This window comes from Thalassophryne amazonica, chromosome 7, assembly GCF_902500255.1.
Source record: "Thalassophryne amazonica chromosome 7, fThaAma1.1, whole genome shotgun sequence".
Classification (NCBI taxonomy): Eukaryota; Metazoa; Chordata; class Actinopteri; order Batrachoidiformes; family Batrachoididae; genus Thalassophryne; species Thalassophryne amazonica.
In genome coordinates, this window is record NC_047109.1 from 34019677 (window position 1) to 34039859 (window position 20183).

At 41.1% G+C, this 20183-nt stretch overlaps 1 protein-coding gene and 1 long non-coding RNA gene across 2 annotated transcripts in view; one reads left to right on the plus strand and one right to left on the minus strand.

Annotated features, from left to right (window-relative positions):
- Positions 1–6060, minus strand: part of LOC117513414 (carcinoembryonic antigen-related cell adhesion molecule 2-like) — a 290345-nt gene extending 284285 nt beyond the window's left edge. The window contains exons 1-2 of the mRNA XM_034173599.1: positions 6048–6060; positions 5680–5958 (exon numbers count right to left, since the gene is read on the minus strand). Coding sequence (XP_034029490.1) covers positions 5680–5958; positions 6048–6060 — 292 coding nt within the window. The remainder of the gene's footprint in view (positions 1–5679; positions 5959–6047) is intronic.
- Positions 6061–17558: 11498 nt separating this feature from the next.
- On the plus strand, positions 17559–17879 carry LOC117513760. The gene is made up of 2 exons (XR_004561705.1): positions 17559–17650; positions 17753–17879. It is a non-coding gene; the product is annotated as an uncharacterized LOC117513760 (long non-coding RNA).
- Positions 17880–20183: the final 2304 nt, after the last annotated feature.

Genomic DNA, 20183 nt, shown 5'->3' on the forward strand with positions numbered 1-20183 from the left:
TCTGCTTAATTCTCAGCAGTAGTGCGGCCAATCGATCTCACCAATTCCTGACTATCATGGGCTAATGGAGTGTGGTCTGCCTCTGCAGGATCCCAATCTCCTTTTACATCAGCCCAATCCTTTGTCACAGTTGCCATTATGACTTGTTGAACTTCATCCCCTCTAAGATTGTAGGATTTAACCAAAGCGGTTATGTCAATAATGTACTGGGCTACATCTTCTCGTGGGGGAGTTACACCTTCCACAGCTGCCTTAACGTCTGCTTGTGTCTAGGTTCGGTACACAAGAATAGTTCTTGGTCCTGACGTATGTGGATTTGCCACATGAATCATTGGATAGACTCCTGATCCACCTGGTTCCTGATCAGCCGGTGGGGTTGATTGTCCAGGTTGATTTTCTTCATCTTTTAGTGTTTTGGATCGTGTTCTCATGACGTGTTGTGTAGGGTCTACATATGATGGGGGTTGTCCCTGGGGTAAATCTGGATAGAGTTTATTCTCCTTTATTTCAGCTTCTGGCTGACTGTGTTTTGTAGTATCCAATTTTACTACCATTTCTACTTTTGGAGCCGCAGGCCCTGTCTCATTATCTTCTTGTCTGTGAAACATCACGTTCCCCTGCTCCTTCTTATCATTTACTGTTTCTTTCTGTCTTTCCTTTGCTTCTCTAAGGCCCTTCATTTGTTTCTCAACTTCTCTTTCCCATGCTACAATTTCACCTTGACCTTCTTTTTCTCACTTGTTCCACACTTTTTCTCAATACTGTTCTTTAGTTTAGTTAATGACTCTTTCTGTAGGCGTCCATCAAATCCATGATCTTTTATCCACTTATCTAAGTGTTTTGTTGAATTTGGATCAATTTTATTCATGTATATCCAATCTTTTGTTTTTAGATCGTCCCGGGACTTAGGTCTGTCATTTTTACTGTTAGATTTTCCCATTTTGTGTTTTCAGTACGTTTTAGACCAGTGATGGTTTTGCCCCTACAGGGTCCTAATCCACTGGTGTTGTTATAATCACAGGGTAGTAATCAACTATTCTGAGAAGTGCGTTCCCTTTCGCCACCCCGGAGGGCACGGGAAGGCCTTGCCTTTGCTTCTTCTCAAAACTTACTACTTACTTTCCTGTGAGATTTTCATAGAGGGGAGTCGAAGTGACTCCACACTCTCACTCAGTCACTTTTATTACACTCACACACAGTTATTTTATTTACACAAATACATAGAAACACTTTTAATAACCGTACGCATATTCTTAGGTCAGGGGAGCTCGCCCTCCCGTGGAATTTAACTAATGTCCTGCATTAGGGGACTCCACCATCCCTGCGAGGTTTAACTGCCTTTTCACTGTGCACTTATTTCCCTGTTTAACCGTGACTTTCTGTCACTATTTCACTATTTCAACATTTCTATTTTACGCAGCCTACTGCCACCATTCACAACAACAATTTTATCAGAATCAAATTCTATACTCACACTCCGTCGGTCTCTTTCCCTCTCGGTGATCCCGTCAACCTTTCAGATCCCAGCCAACGGATTGAGCCAGTCCCGTCAAAGGGTCTGAGTTACCTTGGCCAAGGATTTCTCTGGTGTCGATCACGCTCGCTGGATCCGTCAGGCCTGTTGGGATCCCGGACGAGCCCCCAGTCTTTGTCGGGTTTAGAATACTGTACCTTTGATAAGAGGAAGAGACAACCAGGCAATAAACAAGTGAGAGATAGAATTCAATTTAAGCTCGCGAGGAGTGCAGTCAGGCTGTACACCAAAGCTACACTAAAGTCTGGCCTGCGCTCCCGCTCTTTTTATTTAGGACTTCCCTACATACATGGGCGGTACAGCTCCTGAGGGGAAGAGTGATAGCGCGTGAGCTGTTGCAGCAGAACTGCTGATTGCACAATACATTCAGGATGTTCAGAACCTTTTTAATCTTGGGCTCGGTTAAGATGTGTTTAAGACATCTAACGATTAATCACACTTCTTCTGACAAAAGGACTGATGTATCACAATCACACTGTGGTTGGAACATTCAATTCTCTATTCTTTATCTTACTGCTCAGCTTCGGCTGCGTCCTGCATGAGTCATCTTCACATGTCCTAAAAAGAGCTTAGCGTGCACACAGAGATACCACAACTTGCAGAAACACGTCATGTCACATATCTTAAGTAACCTTCACCCATCACATCAGTACAATACACTTTATCAGAGCAGAGAGAACTACATTCTACCAGAGCAGAGAACACAAAACATGCATGATAAAATAAAACAGTGTATCTACAGAATAACTCCAACACTCACCCTATCTCTAAGGGAGCTCCCAGCCACCCTGCGGAGGAAACTCATCTCGGCCGCTTGTACTCGTGATCTCATTCTTTCGGTCACGAGCCAAATCTCATGACCATAGGTGAGGATCGGAACGTAGATCGATCGGTAAATCGAGAGCTTTGCCCCCCTACTCAGCTCTCTCTTCACCACGATGGTCCTACAGCAACCGCATCACTGCAGATGCTGCACCGATCCATCTATCGATCTCACGCTCCATAACTCCCTCACTCCCCCTCTAGTTGCCACCTTATCGTGGTGGGGGAGTTTGCGTACCCGGATGATCCTAGGAGCTATGTTGCCGGGGCTTTGTGCCCCTTGTAGGGTCTCCCAAGGCAAACAGGTCCTAGGTGACGGGTCAGACTAAGGGCAGTTCAGAAGCTCCCATGACCAGTAAAAAATCAAGGACCGAGATGTCGCCTGGTATGGCGGAGCCGGGGCCCCACCCTGGAGCCAGGCCTGGGGTTGGGGCTCGCGCGCAAGCGCCTGGTGGTCGGGCCTTAGCCCATGGGGCCCGGCCGGCTCAGCCCGAAAGAGCGACGTGGGCCCGCCCTCCTGTGGGTTCACCACCTGCAGAGGAGGTCATGGGGGTCGGGTGCAGAGAGGATCCATTGATATAATACCTGTAAATTGCCAGTTTTCATCAGACAAATCAAGGGATGGATACATGAACATTTTTAAGTCACTGAATATATCTTGGACTTGTGTGGCACTATATGGTAAATCAGTATGGAGTAGACAGTTCTCAAAAACTGAGTGACTGTGCAGGAAGAAGAGTGAGGAAAGCCACCAAGATACCCAGAAGAAGTTATAGGCTTCTCTGGCTGTGAATGGAGAAACTGTGCATCTATCATTCTATCTATCTATCTATCAAGGTCGTGGGATCGCTTCCCGCCCTTTGATGATGGCTAAGATTGCTAAGATGGCGCCTGTGTATGGCCACGCCGCTGCTCATCTGCTTTTTTGCCGATTTCTTGTGTTAATCTTGACACTGTATGCCATTCTGCTCGCCCTCGTTCCCTGTGATTGTGCCTATGCGATCCGGGCTTATGATCGAAATGCTCTTTTTAACATCAAAGAGTCAATGGAGCGCCGATACAACACCTGGGAAAGCTACAAACAAACTTTCCCCCTCCATTCGGGTGCTGGCTTACTTCCTCAGAATACCTGTTTCTGTTGAGGTCTCCAGGTGGTCCTGGGAAGAGGGCCAAGAGACGAGGCTACAGGGCTGGGGTCCAGGATAAGCTCAGGAGTGGTGTGCGTTTGGCCGGCTTCTCTCGCTTTCATCGAGGCCACAGGTGACTGCGGATTGTTCCTCTCCGGGGGTGCGCAGATAATGTCGCGACTCCACCGCTGCCGCTCCCCAGGGCCAATAACATAGCCCTGCAACAGCGCCGGAGGGAAAGGCTGGATTTTATGTTCCTTACAGAGACTTGGCAGAAAGATGGAGAAGTCTTTCACCTGAATGAACTGCGCCCTGTGGGCTGCAGTGCTCTTGGGAAGCCCCGCCCCGGTCGAAGAGGCGGAGGTCTACCTGTTGTGTTTCAGGACAGATACACATGCAGAATGATTGACTGTGAACAATTCCCCTCGTTTGAATCACAAATGATTAAGGTCGGTTCCTCAAACAGTTTTTATGTAATTTTAATTTATCGTCCTACTAGTTTTGCAGGCACTTTTATTACATAGTTTAACAGCTTTTTATCATCTCTTATTAAACTTGAGAGACTTTTAGTTCTTGGTGATTTCAACCTGCACTTTGAAGACACTTCGTCTTCATCCTATGTAACGAGGCCATAAAGGATGTGAAACAGTGACAACACAGAATGAAAGTAGACAATGTTGGTGTAGGACATTTGTGAATGATACACACCACTGATCGCAAAACAACGTGCAACAACAGCAATGCAGATGAACAGTAGAGCTACAAACAGACACATGAAGCAAACATCATGAGCAGAACCACAACACAGATTGTGAGATTTTTACTGATTAAATCAGTTTAAGTGCAAACTACCATACAAGTAGATTTGCTTGCATCGCTTTTATTCAATTCATTCTACACTATTTTGTGTATTTTTCTTGTTTTTTTGTTTGTTTGTTTGTTTTGTTTTATTTGAGTTGATCTTATTTTATTTTCCTTAAAATTGTATCAGTTCATTTTAAAGTGGTATGTTTTGGTAATGATTGAATGTGGTTTTGCGTCAGGACCCCATTGGAAAGATAATCACAGTGATAATTTGTGATATTGTGTACTGTGCACATAATTGGGCAATCCTGAATAAATATATTCATTCTGAGTTACCACTGATTTTGTGTGCTTTTGAGATACAGACTTGGCATCTGTGCCCAGAGTCACAGCGCAGAGCATCAAGAGAGCGACATAACATTACCACTGGCAGACATCCATCGGCGGGCTGAAAGCAATTAAGCAGAGTGATGTCATCACCAGGACTGATATCAAACACAGGAGTCTGTGTATGGCACATGTATGTAGATGTGTTGTAGGATTGTCCAACTGAGGTCTTATTTACTGATTTCTACCAAACTTGGTATATTAATGAAGGTTGGCCCCAAAATTGCTGTAATTTTTTTTTTTGGGGGGGGGGAGCACTCGTCAAGAAATTTGATTTTCAATCCAATTTTGAACAAATGCGGCACACACTTACATTCCAGAACTACCCAGGTCATTTGGGTCAAGGTCCAAGTCATTGAAGTCGATTGAAAAGTTACTTAAAATACAGTAAAGAAGAACTCATTCAAAACCATGTTAAATTAACTCTATAATGTTGTAAAATAGGCAGCATGGTGGATAAGTAGTTTGCACTGTTGCCTCACAGCAAGAAGGTCAAGGGTTCGATTCCCACCTGTGGCCTTTCTGTGTGGTGTTTGCATGTTCTCTCTGTGTTTGTGTTGGTTCTCTCCGGGTGCACCGGCTTCCTCCCACATCCACAGACATGCAGGTTCGGTGAAGTGGAAACTTTAAATTGTCCGTAGGTGTGACTGTGTTTGTTTGTCTGTATGTGACCCTGTGACAGACTGGTGTCCTGTCCACAGTGTGCTCTGCCTCACACCATGTGACTGCTCAGATAGGCTCCAGCCCCCCGGGTGGCCCTTAATTGGAGTAAGCGGGTATAGAGGATGGATGGTGTAGAATAGTATTGATCAACTTTAACACTCGAGTTGATTAACACAACAATAGTGTGAATTGAACATGATTTTAATGGACCACATGCATTAGTTACAGTGTTAATTTAACTCTGTAACCCATCTTACAAAAAATCTGATCCAGATGACCTCAGCTGGTAATGTGAAGATCTTTGTCACATGTGGAGTGTGAGCGTGCACGTTAGTAACTCACAGCTGATGGACAACTTTAGTTGATTGCTGGAGCCGTTACTGACGGGATTGGACACGTGACACGTGAACGGTCCGTGGTCGTAGCGGGTCACATTGGTGATGATGAGAGTGGACCCTCCATCAGTGATCTGAACTCTGTCACTGTCTGTGACCTCTGAGGTGACGTTCAGCCAGAGGAAAGAGAGGGCGGAGCCAGAGGAGGTGCAGGTCAGACTGACAGAGCTGCTGAACTCCACCAGCTGTGTGGCGTTTGAAACAGCCACGACATCAGACACTCTGACTGCAGATAAATGAACAGAAAGGTTTGATGTTTGTGTTCAGACAAAACAAGTGGAACAGACAGAAACAGGAAACTGAAAATGATGAAACAGCATTTAAACATCAGCTCATCGTAAACATGCAATGTTCTACTGTCTACATGCCATGCTCCATTGTTTAATATGCCCAAAAAATAAACTCCACTGTCCTTCAAAGTCACATTCCTGAGCTCCAGAGCTGCACTGTTTGCAAAGAGGGTGATTCTGCCTCTATAATCTGGACCTGGAATGGTTCCTCCCTCACTGTATGTTACTATTGGTGTAGAATCCTTTATCCAGTCGATGTATATAATATTTGTCTGTGATGGATTCAGTGTTGTGCTGAACGTCACTGTGTCTCCCACAGTTGCAGTCAGAGGATCATCTGGCAGTATTCCGACTGCTTTGGTCAAACCTGGAGGAGAAAGAAAAGCTCTGAGTGGAAGAACGACAACAAAATGGAACATTGGAAGAAAACTTCAGTCACAATGAGAAGATGTTCCTCTAAATCTAAAATAACCAGGAGGCTGAAGTCAGGACAGAATCAATGTTTGGATGAAAAACAAAACAAATTATTGATATGTTTCAGTGTGTTTCATGTGTTTATTACCACAGACTGTATATGTGCTGGACAAACCCTCTGTAACGCCACCTACAGGATTTCTGAGGAACTCGTTTGAAATTCAAATTGTTCCAAATGTCACCATCTTGCCGACTGACGCCACTTAACTATCGTCCAGCCCATAAATGGTTAAAGAGGTGGAGCATGAGCAAGACCAGCCTGAAGTGGGCGGGGCAAATAAAGCCTGAACACACCCCCATCTGACAGTCATCAAATAAGCTAAAGCTAACAGCTACAGAGACCAAAACAGTTGTTTTGTTCCAGGCTGTAAACATGTTTATTTCTGCTGTAAAGTTGGAGATTTTAACACAGACCGGCCTTCTGTCCAGGGTGGACTCTGACTCGCACCCTATGATGGCTGATTTGGCTCCAACCCCCCGCGGCCCTCGATTGGAGTCAGTGGGAATAGAACATGAATGAGTTCAGATATTTTATGGTTTATGAACTTGACTGTTTCTAGTCCATATAACATTTTCCCGTCATGTCTGACACCTTGACATGTGGGTGTGGCATCGCTGCTCTTTGAATCAAATATTTACAGATAATTTTCTGAAATCATCATCTCCAAATCATAAAATAAATGTGAACACACTGAATGTGGAAAGCTCAAAAGATAAGTGTTCCAGTCACGTGAAACACACACACACACACACACACACACACACACACACACACACACACACACACACACACACACACACACACACACACACACACACACACGAAAAACAACAAAGACCGAGTCGTGTGTGGTTGTGTGTGTGTTCTTGTTTTTTATTATTTGTTCAACAATTAAACCTGACTGATTTCAGTCACTTTTAAAGACATATGATGAAGCTACTTTTATATCTAAACATTTTCAACACAGAAACAGAACTTTAATGTGTTTATTTAACAGAAACAGATTTTCTCTGAATTACGAGGGCTGTCAATAAAGTATAGGTCCTTTTTATTTTTTCAAAAACTATATGGATTTCATTCATATGTTTTTACGTCAGACATGCTTGAACCCTTGTGCGCATGCGTGAGTTTTTCAACGCCTGTCAGTGACGTCATTCGCCTGTGAGCACTCCTTGTGGGAGGAGTCGTCCAGCCCCTCGTCGGAATTCCTTTGTCTGAGAAGTTGCTGAGAGACTGGTGCTTTGTTTGATCAAAATTTTTTCTAAACCTGTGAGACACATCGAAGTGGACACGGTTCGAAAAATTAAGCTGGTTTTCAGTGAAAATTTTAACGGCTGATGAGAGATTTTGAGGTGACACTGTCGCTTTAAGGACTTTTCACGGTGCGAGACGTCGCGCTGCGCTCTCAGGTGGCGTCGTCAGCCTGTTCAAGCTGAAAACCTCCACATTTCAGGCTCTATTGATCCAGGACGTCGTGAGAGAACAGAGAAGTTTCAGAAGAGTCGGTTTCAGCATTTTATCCGGATATTCCACTGTTAAAGGAGATTTTTTTAATGAAAGACGTGCGGACGGCGGTCCGCGCGTCGGGACGCAGCCGGCGCGGAGCGGCGGCACAGGAAAAACACCTCCGTGTTGATAACCATTTGTAAAATCCAGGCGGCTTTTGATGGCTTTCAGTGGAGTGAGTATATGAGAAATTGTTTAACAGCTGGACATGTTCTCAACTTGTCCTTAAGGCTTCCAACGGAGGTGTTTTTCCTGTGGCAGAGCGTCGCGGCGGCTGCGTCCCGACGCACGGACCCGTCCGCACGTCTTCATTAAAAAAATCTCCTTTAACAGTGGAATATCCGGATAAAATGCTGAGAACCGGCTTCTTCTGAAACTTCTCTGTTCCCTCACGACGTCCTGGATCAATGGAGCCTGAAATGTGGAGGTTTTCAGCTTGAAACAGGCTGACGACGGCGCCTGAGAGCGCTGCGCGACATCTCGCACTGTGGGAAGTCCTTAAAGCGACAGTGTCACCTCAAAATCTCTCATCAGCCGTTAAAATTTTCACTGAAAACCAGCTTAATTTTTCGAACCGTGTCCACTTCGATGTGTCCACAGGTTTAGAAAAAATTTTGATCAAACAAAGCGCCAGTCTCTCAGCAACTTCTCAGACAAAGGAATTCCGACGAGGGGCTGGACGACTCCTCCCACAAGGTGTGCTCACAGGCGAATGACGTCACCGACAGGCGTGGAAAAACTCACGCATGCGCAAGAGGGTTCAAGCATGTCTGACGTAAAAACATATGAATGAAATCCATATAGTTTTTGAAAAAATAAAAAGGACCTATACTTTATGGACAGACCTCGTATATGTCATCAATTTAATTACACACATTCTATAATTCAGCAGGAAAATACAGAATCAACATGTGATTCTTCAAAATGACACAATAAAATTCACATGACATCTAAAGGCTCTAAAGAACTTCCAGTGGAGGAAAACTTTCATGAGCTCCTCTGTTACTCTAAACTACAACTAAAAGTCAACTACTGTCAATGAACATTGTACTGGTTCATAAAAAAGTTCTTACCAGTAAAAGCCACAGAAAAAATACAAAGAAAAGGTAAAGTATCCATCAGTTAAAGTTCTGTGTTCAAACTCTGAGAGAGCTTTAACCAATGTCATCATCTGCCGGGTGTAATATGTGACTCACATCAACGGAATGAAAAAAAAAATACAGACCTGAAGATAACACAGAGATTAGATCCGGCTTTAAAGTGAAGAAAAATGCTGTTACAGCGCCACCCAGTGGCATAAAGTGTACATTTAAAGTCAAATCAATTGAATTCAAAACAATGTATGTATTATATAGAACCACAATCACATCAAACATGGTCACGGAACTGTTAAACCCCAAAATGTGAATCAGCTGCAAATCGTGAATTGCAAATTTGAAAAAATTGCAAAATTTGAAAAAATATCTCCCGACCGTGAATCATGATCATAGAGTTACATACACACACACACACACACACACACACACACACACATATATATATATATATATATATATATATATATATATAATATAGTGTTGCCACAGTTACTTTGAAAAGTAATCCAATTACTGATTACTGATTACTCCTTGAAAAAGTAACTTAGTTACTTACTGATTACTCAATTGTAAAAGTAACTAAGTTAGATTACTAGTTACTTTTTTAGTTACTTTCCCCAGCTGCCGACAACAACCCACGTCAACATGACAATGATACCTGTTTTGCCAAAACTCACTTTATAGTCACCCTTTCTTGACTTCAATGAAAATAAATACTTGTTCTATAAAAAGTAAAATAAAGACCTCTTTCTTGACCTCATATTAACTCTTGACAGCACTGTAACAGTAAACTTGCAATTTCAAACCTACATTGTTTATAATGTAACTAATTAAATTCTAACATTTTTCTAACATTTAAATTCTCTCTAAACATTTTACTTGTCAAAATTATTATTATTTTAAGCAATATTAGTAGTTGTAGTAAAAAAACGGCTTCAAAACTGGACCTTTAATCTAGGGGTGTTGTGGGGGAGGGGGGGCACATCCCTGCCCCACGCCCCCATTCCATCTGGATTCGCCCCTGCTTTGGCGTTTGAGCACAAGAATGGATAACATTTATTTATGCAGAAAACATGACCAGATTTACAGGTAAGAAAGTTTTATTGCGTTTTCACATCATGTGGTCCTCAGAAAGACAGTTTAGGTGCATTAACACTTTTAATAGTGTTAGTGTTGACGCGTCGCGGAGGATCAGCTGTTTTTAACGACCAGATACAGAGCGGCTCAGCTCAGAATTCTAAATAAAGGAGGGAAAAAAAGTATAAAAATGTCTTTGTAAAGCTCAGGCAGGTGTGCTGATCACCGCGCTTTAAGAGGTGAGGACGAGTCAGAGCAGCTGCAAAAAAAAAAAACGCGGATGAAAAGCTCACAGCTCGCTTAAAGTGGGCAGTTCAGTCGAACCCCGACCTCCTGCCCACAGACCAAGTTTAATGCTTCTATCGACCCACAATGAAAATAATAGTAACGCACAGTGACATGGAGAAGTAACTTTAATCTGATTACTGATTTGGAAAGATTAACGCGTTAGATTACTCGTTACTAAAAAAAGTGGTCAGTTACCGGCATCACTGTATATATATATATATATATATATATATATATATATATATATATATACACACACACACACTGACTCATCTTCAACTGCTTTGTCCATTTAACAGCTGTGGGGGCACAGAGCGTGAGGTGGGGTTCACCCTGGACAGGACGCTAGTCTGTCACAGGGTCACATACAGACAAACAAACACGGGGAGAACACGCAAACTCCACACTGAAAGACCACAGGTGGGAATCAAACCCACGACCTTCTTGCTGAGTTACCTGTTCTACGCACAGGTAATAGAGATGAATTTTAGCCATGTCATTGTATATTTCATGTCACTTTAGTTAAGCTGTAGTAAGTTGCATTGTGTGTTTGTTGTCATCATTAATTTTCATGAGACAAGTGAATGATGATTAAAAAGGTGACATCATGTCATATCACTGCAATACTCTGACAGTCGCAACAGCAGGTACATTTTAATTGAAAAAAACACACACCTTAACTCACACGCAGCACGCACTGGCCCGTCTGGATTGCAGTTACCGCGCACTCTAGCAAGCCGCTACTACGTAGTAAGTAAAGTGTGATACTTGTTACCTAACCTGAGTACCATGTGAACTACAAAAACAAGTGCTCCAGTAAGCGGGTCGTGATCTAATATATAAGCTTATTATTGTTAGTATTATTTATTAGAATTATTTATTAAACTTGTAAATGTAACTCCTCCTTCTCAGTCTGCTTCATTAAAGAGTGTTTGAATACAGAATATTTTCAAGTATAAATGTTTGCAGCTGTGTTCAAATGTGAACAAACACCAGGTCTGGGAGCATGCACTGGTGTCACCACACTACAGGACCTCCTTGGGATCTGGATGGTAACCATACAGGCAGATGAGCGGGTCCATCCCCACCTCCCAAAAGTGTCCTTCTTTCTGTTCCAGCCAGTGATACATGGTCCCCCCTTAACGTTTCCAGTTACTGGGTGTTGACCCCAGTGGCTGGAGAACGCCAAGGAGACGCCCACGTTCCACCTGGCTGCAGCAGATGATCATTATGGTCTGTAGTGTGGGGATTTGGTAACATGCAGCATGAGCTCATGCTCCCTGCCCTGACCTGACCTCTGAGGTTCATATTTAAGGTGGAAAACTATGAAATCCAAAGTAAGCAATGGACTGGACACTGAATTTGTACAAGGACAAAAACAACAGGTTTTACCATAAAGTGTCCTTCAGAACTGTCAGAGGATTTTAGTGACATCTTGAAGGAAATGTCTTGAGCCAGTCTTTCATTATTTTTGGTCACAAAATGCTGGGGTTCGTCCACTGACAGATTTTGATCTTTGCAGATGACACCAAGATTTCACTGAGTAAACTAAGTAAACTAAATTAGTTGGTTTTTTGCTGTTCACACTCTGTTGAGTTGTGAATTCCAAGGTTCCATCTTCTGACCTCCACACTTCTGACCTTCCTACTCTGCTGCCTATTCTGATTCCATTATTCACCAAAAAGTAACAGGGTTTGCACCAACACCCTGCTGATCAGTTCTGGTGGTGGTTGTTGTTCATTTGGATCTCAACTGATCCAGGATGGAAACTATTTTTTATCTGGATGCTCTGTTTGACAAACATGCAGAATAATCTTCCTCATTCAAACCTTCTCATGTGGGTTTGTGACTGACATTCAGAAATGAACTGGTTTGCGCCCCCTGGTGGACGAATCAAATACAGTCCAAGTCACTGAATATGTGTTGGACTTCATTTACATCAATCATGAAGAAACACAAACAACACGGTACAGTGTGATAAATCTGTCTGGAGAACTGCACATGAGTTTAATAATATAACTGCTGGAATTATGCAACAATGACCTCGACATCAAAAAATTAAAAGTAATCAAAATAAAGTTCTTGGGGAGAACTTTATCAGATTTGCATTGCTGAGTACGACAAGAGCATTTGGACAAACAACTTTAGAAGTCAGTTTGTCACCAATAGATTTACGCTCCTCTCACAATAATCTGGAATAATCCTTTTAATTCAAAGAGACTTTATTGACATATGAAATGTGTTTACATTGTCAAAGCAACTAAGAAAGAATACGTAAAACAGTGAGAAAAAACTTTGAGCTTTAGAAAGTGTATTTTATTCATTTTCCACATCATTTATTAACCTTAATTTTTCAAATGCTCCTTTATATTTGAATTAATTGATCACTAAGATAGCTGATGATCATTTTATTGCTAATTGATTATTTAAAGACTGGTGGAAAACATATGAAGTAGCTTGTGTTGTTTTTTCAACTCTAGTAACATTGACTTGATTTGCAGTGAACCTTAATTCTCTCAAGTGATAAAAACATGAAACACAGCAAAATAAATTAGTTCCAGTTTCATGTTGTTTTTAAATATCTTTTATTAAAATGGTTTTGCTTGTTTTAACTGAATAAATTCTCATTAAAATGACTGGATGTTGTGGCATATGAGGTATTTTGCAGTAAAATGAGAGTTTTTTTATTTTCCACATCATTATTAAACCTTAATTTTTAAAATATGAGGGCTAGGAGACATTGAACTGTTCATCTCTTTATGATGCTGTATGACGTCATTCAATATTCAAAAGCTTTGTTGTCTTTGCTGCCACCACTTTGTGTAAGTGGTCACTTTGTGGTGTTGGCTGATCAGAGACACAGTTGTTTGGTTGTAAACACCAACAGTGTTAATTTCTTCATCGCTGCATCAACAACAAAATCAGTTTGTGTCCAGTTTCAGATTCAACAAACATCATAACAGGTACAGTCAGATTTAAACCTTTGGTTCTGTCTCACTGTGTGTTTTATTAGTTGTTGCTGCTGACGAGAATCTGAATTTATTTTATAATAATCGTTTAATGTATGAGAGATGAATAAACGGCCTTTAAAATGTCTTTGGTCCTGAAGCTAAATGAAGAATCTTCACATTTTAGCTAACAGGTTAAATCAAAAAAATTTGCAAAGTTCAGAACGTGGAAACACTCAAATTCTACTTTAAAATAAATTCAGATATCTGATGATTTTTCTTGCTGATTGACTGTTTAAACACTTGTGGAAACCATTTTTATAAAACATGTTGATTTTCAGTGAACATTAATTCTCTCAGGTGATAAAAACACAAAACTCAATGACACAAATTCAGCTGCAGTTTTTGTGTCGTTTATAATTTTCAGTATTTAAAATCTTGTGACATTTTAAGTAGTTTTACAGTACATAATTCCTAAGTCTCATAAAATTAGACTGTAGATAGAAATTACCTAAAAAAAAAAATAAAAATAATAATAATAATAAAACAATCGAGTGATGTAACATGAGTTTTTTAACAACAGTTTTTGTTAAGGGTTTCACGTTGAGCTGAATTTGTTCAATGTTTAAAAGTTACCTGTGCCAAAAGGAAACAATAATAATTAATAATAATAATAATAATTTTAATAATGTAAGTACGCAAAAAAGATGTCTATGTGTGTGTGTGTGTGTGTGGGGGGGGGGGGGGGTGTTGCTAGGATACACTGTGTGACGCTGCACTGCTCAAAAGCTTTGTCGTCTTTATGACACTTGTGCTCCTGTTCCACCACTTTATGATGAGTCGTCACTTTGTGATTCTTTGGTGATCAGCTGTTTGTAAACAGAAACAGTCTTAATTTCTACATCAGCTGCATTGACAATTAAATATGTTCTTGCCACTTGTAGATTCAACAAACAGTGCAACAGGTACAGTTATTTTTAAAGAAATTTTTGTTTTGAAATCAGTCAAATGCTCCATTATATTTGAATTTATTGATCACTAAGATAGCTAGTGATCATTTTTATTGCTAATTGATTATTTAAAGACTGTTTGGTCAAGCTGGAGGTCTGGGCGGCTTTGCTTGAGCTGCTGCCCCCGCGACCCGACTCCGGATAAAGCAGAAGAAAATGGATGGATGGATGTTTGTTTATTTATTATTTGTTTGTTTGTTATTTATTATTTAAATACTGTTGTGGCATATCAGGTATTTTGCAGTAAAATTAGAGTTTTTGTTCAGGGCTTCATGTTGGGCTGATCTTAGTGACCTTGAATGTGACCTTCAAGCTCAGTAAGATTTGATCCTTTATGGTGGCCAAACAGTGCCAAAGTATCCTGTGGTTACTGTTAGACATGTGCTGATGCCGTCTGATTAGTTTACCGCGTATCTGCGGCTTGTAGGGCTGAGGGCTGAGCAGTACAGCCAAATAATAATAATAACATATTATACAAATAATGAATGTTTATGAGTTCAATGGTACAAATAATTCATAATTCAGGTTCTCAAGACCAGGCACCTAAGTGGCTCTACGCTACTCTTTTCTATTCTCCTATTTTACTCTTCCTTTTTAGATATACCTTTGTATACTGGCATAGTTCCACCTTAGAATTGGAATATAATATATAAGATATACCTTACTGAATTTTCATGTAAAGGTGATCATGTTCAGTGTGTCTGTTTAGTTTTTAAAATGTTTTCAACCAATCGACCTAAAACTTAAATCATGGAAGATAAAATGACTTTCTTTAAGTTTTTTTTCTTGGCATTTCATTCAGTTTGTCAATAACCAGGAACTGACCTTGAACCTGTCAGTCATCTGATCACAGACAAATTAAATTTCGCACAGATTCTGTTCCAGTGAAATCTACTTACAGTCAGTCATTAAAACAAGAAATGTTGTTCTGACTGCAAAATTCAGACATTATTCAAATTCAGTGGACTTGTGCATCTCTGACTTTTTACACGTTGTGAATGAAATAATAAAACTATTTGATCTTTTTCTTTATTTTCTGCAGCTTCCTTCTTGGGTTCTGCTCCAGTTATGGAAAGGCTCAGCGTGAAGATGTATCAGAATGTAAGTGATACTTTTTATTTTGGAATATTTCAGCAGCTTTGCTTCTTTTCATTTATTTGTACTTTAATGCTGTTAACTTTAGTTGATTAAATCTCTGACTTTGTCAACACAAGTTTATGCAGTTAAACTCCACTAGAATCAAACAGGTTTTGTGATTTTAAGGGGAATCATGAGGATAAAATGTTGAACTGCTTTTATTCTTTGACCCAAATTATTGTTGTTACTGATTCAGATTTTGGCTCAAACTTTTCAACATTAATGTTGTTGGTTTTTGTGTGTTTGTGCTCATTAAAATGTTTCTGTTTTATCTGCAGGAACTCGCAGATCTGAAGAGGGAAAATTTCTCTCTCAAGCTCCGAATTCATGAGCTGGAGAAACACCGGCAGCAGACGTCTGCAGACTCCACTGAGGACGTTTTCCAAACGGGGGTGTGTGGACTTTAGAATGGAAAATGTTCAAGATCTAAAATCTCTGACTGATTATTCATTTGACACCTCTGTGATTTACTAGTTAACATCTCAGTTTCTGCCTGTCACTAGTTAACTAGTGAGACTTTGAGTGTTACTAGTTTGGCAACTTGTGCCTCAAAAACTAGTTGGTATCACTAGTAAGGATTCTGCTTAAACTAGTTTAAGTTATATATACAGTAGTTTTATATATATATATGTGTGTGTGTGTGTGTGTGTGTGTGTGTGTGTGTGTGTGTGTGTGTGTGTGTGTGTGTGTGTGTGTGGTGTGTGTGTGTGTGTGTGTGTGTGTGTGTGTGTGTGTATAATTCAGTTTTTAACAAACTGTATCTCTGTCAGGTTGATCAGGAGCTCCATAATCTTTTGCGGGAAAAGGAAATGGTCCAGATTCAGGACCAACATCTGTCCAAGGTCCTGGAGGTCCAAAGGCTCCAGCTTGACCTTAAAAAAAAGGAGCAGCAACTGACTGACCTGATGGAGAAAAATGAGCAGCTGGAGAAGGAACTGAAGGACCTTCAACAGCAGAGAAGGAAAGACTGTGAAGCTGTAAAGGTAATGAGTCACCCATGAATTTTAACCTGAACTATAACACAAAATGCCCCTTCCTCCCCCATGTCAAACTCAGTTTTCTGATCCCATAATGAACATCTATTATATTTTGTGACGGTGTCACAAACTAATCAATTAAATTACTTTTCGTGATGCCGTCATAGACTTGGCATGAGATCTTGTTGCCTTTTTCCCAGTAAAAGTCTCCTTGTTTGAATGATTGATGGAAATGAACTCCAAGACATATTCAGTGACATGGAAATGTTTTTGTTTCCAAATATCTTTGATTCAAGCTTTTGCATGTTGCTGTATTGAATCATTTGTGAAAGTTAATTTTTATTTTTCCTCCTCCAGGAGTTCACAGTTCAAATGAGGACGCTGCAGGACAAGACAAAGGATATGGAGGTAAACTGACATTGATCATCACATTCACACAGCTTCTGCTCTGATTCATGTTGTATGTTGTGTTTTTTGACATTCTGACATATTATCAACATGCACACGTGCAAATACTTTATCCTTAGATTTTACTTTGTCAATGAAGTTTGTCTTCTGTTGTCCTCTCTCTCTGTAGAAGACAACTGCAGTTCTACTCAGACAGCTGCAGACAAGTCAACGTGGTGACACGAACATGGACCAGAAGCAAAGGGACACGGAGGAACAACTCACCACGGTAACAACAGCTGTGACATTTGTGTTTGGAAGTTTGGAAGTTTTTTGTTTGTTTGTTTGTTTGTTTTACTTTAATACGTGTTCTCATTTTTGTTTTTTTCTATAAAAACAGACTGAGGTTCATGAGTCCGAAGCTCAGAATGAACAGCTGTTTGAACAACTGTTCATGATCAGAAACGTAACTGAGAACCTGATCAAATCTCTGGAGGACACACAGAATCAGAACAAAGTACATGGACACACCAGTTTGTTCTTTCACACTAAATTCAGATGGAGAGTTTTCTCACAGTGACGTCACTGCTTCTTTATGTGCTCAGACTCTGTGTGGAAAGTTGGAGGAGATAAAAAAATGAACTCATTACTGAGAAGAAAAATGGGATCAAGTTCGCAAAGACCATCCAGGGGCTGCTGCAGGTCATCAACAAAAAAGACAAAGAGGTAAACCTTGAAGATATGTAGTTTTTTTTTTTACTATTAGATATTATTGTAAATGATGTCAGCAGACTGTTTGTGTCAACAGTTTGTCTTTGTGTCTTGCAGATTGCAGAGCTGCATCGTGGGATTGAAGGCAGGGAGGCTGCTTTAGAAAAAGAAAGAGACAAGGCCCAGTTCACAGCCAGGATGTTGGCACAGCTGTTCATAGCAAATCAAGAGTTTCTTGCAGACAGTGAGAGCACTTTCCAAGTGACCCAGGCTGCTCTTAAGCAATAAATATCAATCATCACAATAAACTGAATTTAAATCATGGACCTTTGTTTTCCTCCAAACTTAGACACTTTGCATCATGTTGTCTGCACAGTTAATGTTTCTTGTATGTGCACGTGATTAACATCATGTAGGAAATGCTGCAGCAGAATGGACAAATACTCAGAATCCAGAGGATGCTGAATACAAGGTCTGTTAGAAATGTATCGGACCTTTTTATTTTTTCAAAAACCTGATGGATTTGAATCACATGTGCTTGCATGAGCCAACCTTGAACCTTCGTGCGCATGCATGAATTTTTTCACACCTGTCGGTTGCGTCATTTGCTTGTAAGCAGCCTTTGTGTGAGGGTGGATGGAGTCTCTCGTCATTTTTTCTTTGCAAGGAAATGACGGAACAACTGGAGCAGCGCGACTGCATCAAATTTTGCAAGAAACTGGGCGACAGCCAGGTGGAAACCATTCGGATTATTCAGACGGCTTTCGTGACGATCCTCTGGGCATCACACAGATTAAGGAGCGGTACAACCAGTTTAAAGTCGTCCGCACAACGGTGGAGAGCGAGCCGCACTCCGGGCGGCCATCAACACGCTGAAATGACCAGATCATTCCAAAGTGAACGCTGTGGTGATGTGGGACCATCGTGTGATTATCCGAGAAATTGCGTAAGAGGTGGACATCAGCACTTTTTCTGCATATTCCATTGTGACAGAAGATTTGGCCATGAAAAGAGTTGCAGCGAAATTCATCGGCACAAAGCTGATGGCGCAGCAACAGCACCTCCGTGATGAAGTCTCACAGGACATGCCCTGACATGCCCAGCTCGTTAACCATTCGCAAGATTCAGATGGCTTTGGTGGCTTTTTCAGTCGTGTGACTATCCTAAAATTGTGGACGAGGTGAGCATGCCACAACATGATCCTGTTGAGGCTTCAATCACGGAGGTCTGTGGCTGCGCCATCAGCTCATGCAGGTGAATTTCGCTGCAACTCTTTTCATGGCCAAATCTTCTGTCACAATGGAATGTGCCGAAAAAGTGCTGATGTCCCCTCTTCCGCAATTTCTCGGATAATCATACGACGGTCACACCTCACCACAGCATTCACTTTGGAAATGGATCTGGTCATTTCAGCATGTTGATGTCCGCCGGAGTGCCGGCGCGCTCTCCACCGTTGTGCGGATGTCTTTAAACCGGTTGTACCGCTCCTTAATCTGTGTGATGCCCAGAGGATCGTCACCGAAAGCTGTCTGAGTAATCCAAATGGTTTCCACCTGGCTGTCGCCCAGTTTCTTGCAAAATCTAATGCAGTCGCACTGCTCCCGTCGTTCCAACCATTTCCTTGCAAAGAAAAAACGACAAGAGACTACACCCACCATCACACAAAGGCTGCTTACAAGCAAAATGACGCAACAGACAGGCATGAAAAAACTCACGCATGCACACGAAGGTTTATGGTTGGCTCATGCAAGCACACGTGATTCAAATCCATCAGGTTTTTGAAAAAAAAAAATTAACGGTCCGATACTTTTCTAACAGACCTCGTACATTTTGTAAAGGCTTCAGCTCCACCATTGTTGAATGAAGAGAATCGACAGCTTTAAAGTCGACATCAGTCTGTCAATGGATTTTTACAAACACAGGTGAAGCCAGACAGAATTCAGAGCTCCACCTCTTCAGTCAAAGCAGATGTATTCTTACTAAATTAAGACTCCAACCACAATCTAAGAAAATTTAAGTTATTTAGTTCAAATTTGTAACTCAGTGGACAGGAAAGGAAGTTACAAGAAAAACTAAAAGTACTTAAATGGTCGTCTAAGATCCAGATTTTAATCCCAACTAAATGGATGGTCAATTTATGACCTGGATTGCTAAACATATTACAACATTCAACACTATAACAGAAAAAGGGAAACTGAAAGATTTCCAAAACACTCCAGGAAACTCATAGCTTAGAAAAACAAGACACAGATATTTGCAGGCACGCCATGACTTCAACCAAGCTGTCAAAAATCTATATAGACAAAGATGACCCAGTGATTAAAGAGGTCTTATGAGGAATACACTCCTGATCGCCCGACAAACCGGCCTTGAATTGGGCCAGATACTGGCCCTCTCTCTCCTATCCTGTGATTGGTTGGTGGCTGAGACGCTGACGTCAACGCATGCGTCAGCCTCAAGTTGATGTGGCGTGAGCCTGCTCTCCCATTGGTCATTTAGGAGTGGGAAAATCCCACAATATCAGGTTACAAAATGGCCACCGAATGCA